Source organism: Clupea harengus, chromosome 6 (assembly GCF_900700415.2).
Source record: "Clupea harengus chromosome 6, Ch_v2.0.2, whole genome shotgun sequence".
NCBI classification, from domain to species: Eukaryota; Metazoa; Chordata; class Actinopteri; order Clupeiformes; family Clupeidae; genus Clupea; species Clupea harengus.
Window position 1 is genome coordinate 11,942,461 of NC_045157.1, and position 10,000 is coordinate 11,952,460.

Genomic DNA, 10,000 nt, shown 5'->3' on the forward strand with positions numbered 1-10,000 from the left:
TGCTCTCTGTAAAGAGATGTCCCTCCTTTGGGGGGTGGGGGTGGGGGGCACACAGCAACACTGACTCAAACAGACTGACTGACTCAGAGTGACTGGCACGCTGATGCTCATGGATTACTGCAGCTATCACTGGACAAGGCAAAGGATATAGGGCACCTACAACCCCCAACTCCCTCTCCCTCTCGCACTCCCTTCCCCTCTTCCTCTCGCTCTCCCTCCCCCTCTTCATCTCCCTCTCCCTCCCCCTCTCCCTCCAGTGAGGTGATCACATGTACTTTTGATACCATGCACACCACAGCACTTTTGTACAGCCAGTGATTAATGTCGTTCTTGGTGGAATTTACATATTATATATAATAGTGTCAGGTTCTGCGGTCCGTGTGGATTGAGGGGTCAAAGGCCCTTTGATGATGTGATGGCTTAATCAACCCGCATTCACAGTCTAGCCATGTGTGGTTGTGGCCTTCTGTCAGGATTCTATAAATACTCAGTAAATATCTGAGGAAGATGACAGAATTGTAATTAGGCTGCGTGTCCGCAGTGCCTCTTGGTGTCTCCAGTAGGGGGCAGATTTGGGATGGCGAAACAATTGAGAGAAGCTGGGGCCTGTTTGTCTCAGAGTTAAACCAGTTTTGACCCAAACTGTTCAAAAACATTTAGTAGATTTTCGTAAGACACAAATACTTTTAATTTATTTAGGCTTTGGTGATTTGCTCAGGGCCATGATTACTCAACACCACGAGAGTACATTTAGAGAAATTTGGAATCATCGCCTGAGTGCAGTTTGACCTCTTCATGTTGCATAACCAAGGCCAGGGGTGATGTTGCAAGCGGGGTAGAACCTGTTGTCAGCCAGTCATGTCGCATCACCTTCGCACAGTGATGTCACGTCATCTCTTGACCTCTGGACTCGTTAATAAGATGAGAGGTGCTGATTCGGCGCTAAGAGACGTTGGCATTGCGCACAGAGGTCGCGTGTACTGGGGGTGTGTGAGAACTACACCTCGGGTTATAACGACACTTGCTGATGTGCTAACTGTGCCTTAAAATGTCACACGTGTCCAAAGTCATGCCACACACCATGGTATATAGCGGCGATGCCATCGACAGGTTATTATCAGTATATCAGCACTTTCTTTATGGGAAAGACGTTCCAGTAACTAAATGGACTGTTATGGGAATAGTAGAACATGGCTGAATTAATATTGAGTCGAATAAAATAAAGACTGAATAAACTGCACAGGCCTAGATTAAAACGTTTATAATTAAATCTTCACAACTCCTAAACACACCTTCACCTTAGGCTGCCTGTCCGTTCGGGGGTGTCGGTAGGTCACACCTAATAACTTGATTCACCTCAGAGTTACAAACACATCGTGGTATTATCTCTCTGATAAAGCAGACAGTAAACTACATGGGCATATGCAGTGCCAAGGGATGTGAGGCCAGTTCTGACAATCCACGCAGAAAAAGGCCAAGCTGTTACCTCCCCTGGTACCTTGCTGATAGACATACAGATATGAATCACACCCTAAATATCACATTATTCACACATTTGAATTAAATTAACATGTCAGTAATATTCTATTTTCTTCACTGTGTAAAAATATATGGTCTAACTGAGTTGGCAAAGATCAAAGATGCTCAAGAAACTATCACCGAAGAATGAAATCACTCATATTGCACATTGCTCTCGCAAGCGGGATCCTCTTGGTTACATCAATTTGCATTTATAATAATCCTGGACTGGTGGGAGGCATCGCAAAAGCATTTACTGTATATGACTGCTAAATACGAATAAGACATGAGAATCCGACCTAATTTCTCACCGTCTTTCGTGTAAAATATGGCCGTTTAATGATATTAATTATCATTCTTGGTATACCTTGCTGCACCTGCTTTTTGCTAATAAGCACGGCAGGATTTTTCGAGGCAAAATAATTTCCTGCTCCTTAATTAGAAGAAATCCAAGAAACGGGGAAATGGAGCGCAATATCAAACGCGAGCGCAATCTCCTCGAGCAGGGGAAGCAGCTGTGCGTACGAGAGCGAGCTGTGGATCGCACCGTCGCGCAAATAAGCGCGTGGCGCACGGGGGACAACTCAAGCACTGCGCCCAACTTGTCATTTCTCTCCCATCAACTCGCATTTGTGGCTGCAGTTAATAAATCCCTATCGGAATCAGGCTATTACAAGAAACTCACGACCAACCCGTATTACCAAGTCTTATGCTTACTTTTCCTCTTCTACCTGCTGCTGATACTGTTCGAACTCTTCTTGGGTCATCCCTGCTGCGGCCGCCTCTGTCTTCTCGCCGCCTTCCGGTTTGTCCACTCCCAGATCTCCTTTGAGGGTTTTCAGCTGTCCCCCTACCATTTGTTTGACCATGAAAGCCATCGTGCCGTTTTACTTGGTCCTTTATGCACCGGTGAAACACTTCCCTTCACACAGGAGTTGTGGAAAGGTCGCCTTGCAGAAGTCCAGCGGGACGCAGTGTAAATCCAGCAAAGGCACTTCAAATCTGGTCACTGCAAGAACACGCTCATTCGTACACTGGAACAAAACAAGGCACCCCCAAACAGTTTCATGAGATGTGTCCTCCCAGCGGGATCAGACGATTAACGTTTCAGCACTAACGTCAGCGGACAGCTCCTCCACCGCGGCAAGGTTAGTTTCTGAAGAGCAGCCGAGGTCTGAGTCAACAAGTTTGACTGCTCACTCGAACCAATCCTGTTTTTCCTCACCCCAATCCCCTCTCTTATTGCCCAATCCAATCTGCCTCTGGATTACGCGCTCTTTTGTATGATGCGCCTGGCACACATGGTTTACTGTGATTCGCCGTCTGTGAGCAACTCGCCTCTGCCTCACGCAGTTGCTTCTCACATCCTAAACTGGCTCAAGCAGCGAGAGACACACGTGACGTGTCGGAATAAGTGTAGCAGTTGTATATTCTTCCATGCGCGTGCTTTTCTTTTCATTACAACGGAGAGTCGTAAAAGCACGGTATACATGTCTACAGCATAGGCTACGTGTTTCGAACTCTAAATTACTGTTAAGAAATGAGCAGACATTTGTCTCTGGTCCATGACCAGCAAGGGATTATGAAGGAAGTTGTTAAACAAGCACAAGGTCACGAGTTTGCTTATCAAACAGGGGTGAATAACAGGGGCTGATCTCCAAAAAGGACGCACTGCTGCTGTGCAGGTCCATTTGGTGGGAAGGCTATAGTAGCAGCTAGCAGCCTCACAGACACACACACACACACACACACACACAAAACACCTTATCCAGTCCCCATGCACTAAAGGCTAATCCATCCGACTCCACAGTCTGCCCTCTCCGAAAAACAGGGGGTACAATAAACTGTTAAAAAGGCGTGTCAAATTATAGCAATTAAAAAGGCTAAATTAACACACGCCAAACACAGGGGCGCTCGCTGCTTCAGTGGGATTTTCACACACACACCGCGTATCAGTGTGCGGTAGGTGGGTCGGGCTTCAGTACCTGGGGAGTTTCAAATCCCTTCAGAACTTCAAAGTCTCGCCGCATCAAGCAAATTGATTCACAACATTATGAATAAGGGCGAATGGAACGCAATCTCTGAAAAATTGAAAACAGTATTGTACCCCTCAGGCGATGTTACTCATTTAATCAAAGGCCTTGTAACTGATATATTCTCTCCCCACTTTAGTCGGCAGCACGTAGGCTATCTATTTAAGCCCCTCTATTCCCGGACCTGTCCCCATGGGTCCTTGTTTGTGAAGTGATAAAATTGCACCACCTTAACCAGACAAATCACACACTCCAGCCTGCCCTGTTCCTTAGCTCGTCTGACACCTAGAGTTGACACTTGTGCGGTTCTTTCTCAAGTGGCTCCAATTAAGGCACGACAGCAGCTCGGCTGAGAGATGACTCTGACACGGGATGCATGGATCACGGTTCCGTTTCCCTCCTCCCATCTCCCATCTCTCCTCCTGCCCCCAGGACTGAATCATCCCCAATCTGCTCTCTATATCTACAACACACACACACACACACACACACACACACACACACACACACACACACACACACACACACACACACACACACACACACACACACACACACACACACACACACACACACACACACACACACACACACGCATTCTGGAACTCCTAGCTCTGAAGTGATGTGTCATGTTGAAAGGTCAATATCAGACTTTGGTGGGTACAGCTCAACGTCTATAGGCGTTTGCTCCAGCCTATTTGACATAGTAAGTAAGCCAATATCCAGTGTGTTTATGAGCCACATTCTCTTGTTATCCTATGGTTTATCAACTCTCTGGCACTAATTCTGTAGTGTGACACATTAAACATGAACGAACAACACAGAGAGTGCACACACACACACACACACACACACACACACACACGTATATATTCAGAGACACACACACACACACACACACACACACGTATATATTCAGAGACAGACAGACACACACACACATACATGATTCACGGATGCATGCAAATCCGTCACACAAACCCCCTTATGTAATGTGCGCGCTTGCCTACTTCTCACACAAACCCCAGCAGAGAGCTCCTGACTGCTGCCACAGCTGGCCCTGCCACAGCCTGGCCCCAATAGTGTGTTTTCATATCGCTTCGTATCGCTCCGTGTGTGTGTGTGTGTGTGTGTGAGAGAGAGAGAGAGAGAGAGAGAGAGAGAGAGAGAGAAAGGAAGAGAGAGATGGAGAGAGAGAAAGAAAGATAGAGGGAGAGGGACAACAGCTTGGGGACACAGACACACACACACACACACACACACACACACAGAGCGGACAGGGCCATGCGATCCCCTTGCTTCCCAAACATCCACCCCGGCTTAAAGGATGGGAGGGTCTCGGCGCGGGCGTGGGCACGGGGGCGTGGGCACGTTGGCGTCTTCACCTCGTGTCTCCTCACTGCCACGTCAAGGGCAGGTGGAAGTAGAAGGCAGAGATCCAAACAGACACGTCATTAACTCCTAGCACAGCTGCAACACACATACGCCATGACACTATTGTGTAAGTGGTGAAGTATCATGGCAAAAGACGCGCTACATTGACTACGATTAGCATCAAGACATGGAGGAGATATGCTGTAGATGTGGCATATGCAGGAAAGCATCATTCTGTCAAACTAGCGGGCTAGCTGCACTGATAATAAGTGTGACGATTGCCATGTTGAGGTTGCATGCTGAAAGACTGAATGACAGTAATGATAGTTCTTGTCATTCTTGTCATTGTATTTGCTAATAGGGACGAGGACAATATTGGTGATTGCTCTGTTTTGTGCCATCTTGAACAGTAGTGCAGTAATCCAACCTTATTAATGGCTGACTGTTGGACAGGGATGAATAGCTCCTCCAACAATGCCAGGCAGCGTGTTGCACGGGCCAATACAATCACCATCTGTCTCTCTCATCATGGTCTCACTGTGGATGAGCTCCCACTTCAAGGAAATAAATAATTAAATACATATATAGGTGGATGTAAGAAGCATCATTGTCTTGACAGCTTGAGGAGAGATAAGAGTTACTTCTCCATGGAGATTCATGTTAATTATCTGCGTATGTACTATATATGTGTCTGCGTGTGTGAGTGAGTGAGTGTGTGTGTGTGTGTGTGTGTGTGTGTGTGTGTTCATCATCCAGTATATGAGCATAAGGTGTGTTATATAACCAAACTCAGCACAGGACTGGTCCATACCAGCCTCTGATGATCTAAACCTCTAGCTCCCTTTTTCTGTCTGTCTTCTCTCTCTCTCTCTCTCTCTCTCCCTCTTCTTCTCACACCACCACTCGCTCTTACCAGTACTCACACCCTCTCTCGCTCTCTTATCCTTTCATTCACCCTCACATTCGCTCTCTCACTCTTTCTTTCTGTCTCTGCCTGTCTGTCTGTCTGTTACTCATGACCTACACCCTCTCTCAGCATCACTCACTCTCTCTTCCTCTTCCTCTTCCTCACCCTCTCTCAGCATCACTCACTCTCTCTTCCTCTTCCTCAGCTCACCCTCTCTCAGCATCCACACACTCTCTCTTCCTCCCTCCTCACCTGTCTCTTCTGGCTGCGCACGAACACAGTCCACATTCACTTTGGCGATGCTGCTGTTTCATCGCTCTGCCTTTTGGTTTTCTCTGCCTTTCCAGTTCGCACTCTGGTTCTCCCGTTCTCTATCTCTTTTTGTTTGTGTCTGTTTCTCTCGCTTTCTCTGTCCTCATCGCTCTCACTCTCTCTTTTTCTGTCTTTCTTTCTTTTCTGTCTTCTCTCTCTCTCTCCCTCCCTCCCTCCTGGCGGGTCGTGGCCTGACACAGGGGGGAGAGAGGCCCGGGAGAAACAGCACAGCACAATGGGTTAGTGCTGGCTGTCGCCAAATGGGAGACGATAGCCGGAAAATTCCCTTTCAAGCCACTTCCTGCAAACAATCAGCCATACAGAAGAGAGAGAGAGAGAGAGAGAGTGAGAGAGAGAGAGAGAGAGAGAGAGAGAGCAAAAGAAAGAGAGAGAGTGCTAGTGAGGAGAAAGATGGAGAGATGGAGAGAGAGAGAAAGAGAGAGATAAATAGAGAGAGAGATGAAGAGAGAGAGAGATAATGTGAGAGAGAGAGAGAGAGAGAGCTAGTGAGGAGAAAGAGGGAGAGATAGAGTGGGCTAGGGGGAGATAACGATAGAACACGGAGGGGTGAAACAAGGATAGAGAGTGAGGGTCGGCGGAGAGGGTGGGGGTCCACGTCGGCGGAGTGGGTGGGGGTCGGCGTCGCGGAGTGGGTGGGGGTCGGCGTCGGCGGAGAGGGTGGGGGTCGGCGTCGGCGGAGAGGGTGGATGCATTGATTGGAGAAAGGTGCTGATGCGACAGGGACACATGAGAGGAGCCTCAGGGCCACTTAGGGATTTAGAGGAGAAGAACAGGGGATGACATGGAAGACAGAAAAGCTGAGACTGACAGTAACTATACAGCATCCTATGCCACAGAGCACTACTGTATAGGTGATCAATGCTACTTATTTCTATACCAAAGTATATGAGTACATAAGTACATGATTACACAATCATTTCATGTTAGTAACATGATGGTAATGAAATAAAGCTTAGTTAATATGATTAAGAAATCTGTTTATGAGCTTACTTACAGTTATATGAGCACCATTCACCATTCACCACATCTCACACACACACACACACACACACACACACACACACACACACACACACACACACACACACACACACACACACACACACTCACACACACACTCCTTGAAGAGCCAGGCATCTGGCCTTGCCCTGGGCTTAAGGTTGCCTTTCTGTCCTTTGCATCTCCCAGAGCAAACTAACCCCCCACCCGTCCCCCCAACACACACACACACACACACACACACGCACACACACACACAAACACGCAAACACGCAAACACACACACTCCCCCCCACCCCCACTCACTCGCTGGCTTACATAAACGTCCTCAGTCATCACAGACACATAGCAACCCGAGTCTGGGGAATTCAGCTCTGTGCACGTGCACACCGCACACACAAGCACCAAAACGCACACACACACATTCTTGAGCAGGCGTGATGCTACTTGGCGTGGAGCAGTCATCTGGAATAACCTCTGACGTGGGCCTGAGTCATGGACTACAGCCGAGCCACTACGTCCTTGCATCTTCCTCCTCCTCCTCCTCCTTCTCCTCCTCCTCCTCATCATCCACCAGTCTCTCCTCTTCCTCCTCTTTCTACACACGTCAGTGGTCCGCCCACAAGGGTTTCCGCATAAGCCTACGCCTGCGTCTGTCTCTGCTTCTTCAGGACCATAGACAGCTCCTCTGTGGAGTGAGAAGCTGGACCCCCCACCACCACCACCTCCTCTGGGCTGGGAGACCAAACAGCGTCCTCCTCAGTGGCCCAGCACTCAGTATGGAGGATTTCCAGGAGTCCAAAGAGAAAGTCTAATGGATGGAGGGATCGAGGGCCTGAGCTTTAAACCAGAGCCAAAAGGCCTGGACTGCTCTTAAAGAGAAACGTTTTTTTTAACCAGGGCTCTATTTTTAGATCTTTTTGGGTCCAAACTTTTACTGAGGGCAATTAAAGATCGAAATGCATCCAGTATTGAGTTAGAACGCTAAAACTGGCAACCACAAACCTGCTGTACAATGGAATCCTTCGAGGCAAGGCAGGACGTCAAAGTGAACCGCTTGTTTTCGCCACTGACAGGTTAGTAAATTATATTGCAAGGGTCTGACAACATGGAAAGGATCCCTGCAGAGATACATATGTTTACCTCAATAATTGTAAAGAAACTGTAAATTTTTTTTGTTTGAACAGTCAGTGTTTTGACTTTCTTTTCTTCCGGTCTCTGATGTAGCACCCCATTCAGTGACTGTAGTCGGTTGGCCTACCATATGGTGCTGGAGTGGGCACTCAGATATAATCAACTACAGCTACTGAGTGGGGTACAACGCCAGGGACCGGAGGATTGACACAGGTAAGACACTGACACTATACAAGCAGTCCTTTTCTACACTTTCTTTGCAGTTATTGAGTTAAACAGATGCAGATACAGAAAGAGTGCTATTGAAGAAGAATGAGAGGAGAAAAGAAGAGAGGATGATGAAGAGAGGAGGATGAGGAAGGAGGGAAGCGGCACAGACGGAAGAGGTCTGAGCTGAAAAGCAGTGCGAAGCTGCTCCTTTGCCCTAATGAGGCATCACCATACTGACCCAAAACTGCTGGCTTGGGCCAGACAGACGCTCTCCGGGACTGCCCGCTAGGAGTCTGTGTCTGTGTGTGTGTGTGTGTGTGTGTGTGTGTGTTTCTCACTTTGCCTTAACAACTAGGGAGCTGTCCAGCGCCCTGCTGTAACTCAGTGAAGTGGTATAATGATGTGTACTTCATACTTGAGTACGCAGTGAGAGTGATCCTCTCGTTATAGGCCATTCACTAAATAGGACTCATATTTCTTAAGCTCACAGCTGGATGAGACTGTTGTATGCGTATGGCAGTATGTACTTTGTATGGGCTGTCAAAGGAATGACGAGACACGTCAAAAATGTATCACCTCGCTGGTGTGTAAACAGCACTAAAAAAGAATGTGTCAGAGAACAGCCCCCGCTCATTTTATAGTTAGTTGACACACTCTTTCTCTCTCCATCTCTTCTTCTCTCTCTTCCTCTCTCTCTCTCTCCCTCCCCCTCTCTCTCTTTTTCTCTCTATCTCCCTCTTCCCCTCTCTCCCTCTCTCTCCCTCTTTCTCTCTCTCTCTCTTCCCCTCTATCTCCCTGTCTCTACTTCTTCTCACCCATTGTTGCCTGGCACTAAAGCAGCTCTGCATTCTCAGGCATGTTGACAGTAATGAGTGGATTAATGGCCTCTCTGTGCTATTGGGCGCTGTAATTGGACACAAATAAAATCACCTGGGAGGAAGAGATGAGCCAGGGAGCAGCTCACTGACAGGTGTGGTGTGTCACACTCACACAGACATATCTAAAAAAATAACACATAACACAATAACACAATAACATAATAACACACACACACACACACACACACACACACACACACACACACACACACAATAACACACACACACACACACACATTTACATTTACATTTAGTCATTTAGCAGACGCTTTTGTCCAAAGCGACGTACAAGGGAGAGAATATTCAAGCTACGAGCAATAGAACCTGGTGTAACAATAAATAAATACTACTTTACATTAGAAATATAACAAAATGAAATAAAAAGAAAGAAAGAGTGCAGAAGTGTAACTGCTGTAATTGCAAGTTAGGCACTAGTCGAAGTGCCAGTTAGGACGGGAAGTGCTCTCTGAAGAGTAGGGTCTTCAAAAGCTTCTTAAACGTAGAGAGGGACGCCCCTGCTCTGGTAGTGCTGGGCAGCTCATTCCACCAACGTGGAACTACAAATGAGAATAGTCTGGACTGCCGTGCTTGCACAGACGGCAGTGCCAAACGAC

At 47.5% G+C, this 10,000-nt stretch overlaps 1 protein-coding gene across 1 annotated transcript in view; it reads right to left on the reverse strand.

Annotated features, from left to right (window-relative positions):
* Positions 1-2,874, reverse strand: part of cplx3b (complexin 3b) — a 4,834-nt gene extending 1,960 nt beyond the window's left edge. The window contains exon 1 of the mRNA XM_012814356.3: positions 2,236-2,874. Within this exon, the coding sequence (XP_012669810.1) occupies positions 2,236-2,396 (161 nt within the window). The 5' untranslated portion in view covers positions 2,397-2,874. The remainder of the gene's footprint in view (positions 1-2,235) is intronic.
* Between the last annotated feature and the right edge of the window lie 7,126 nt (positions 2,875-10,000).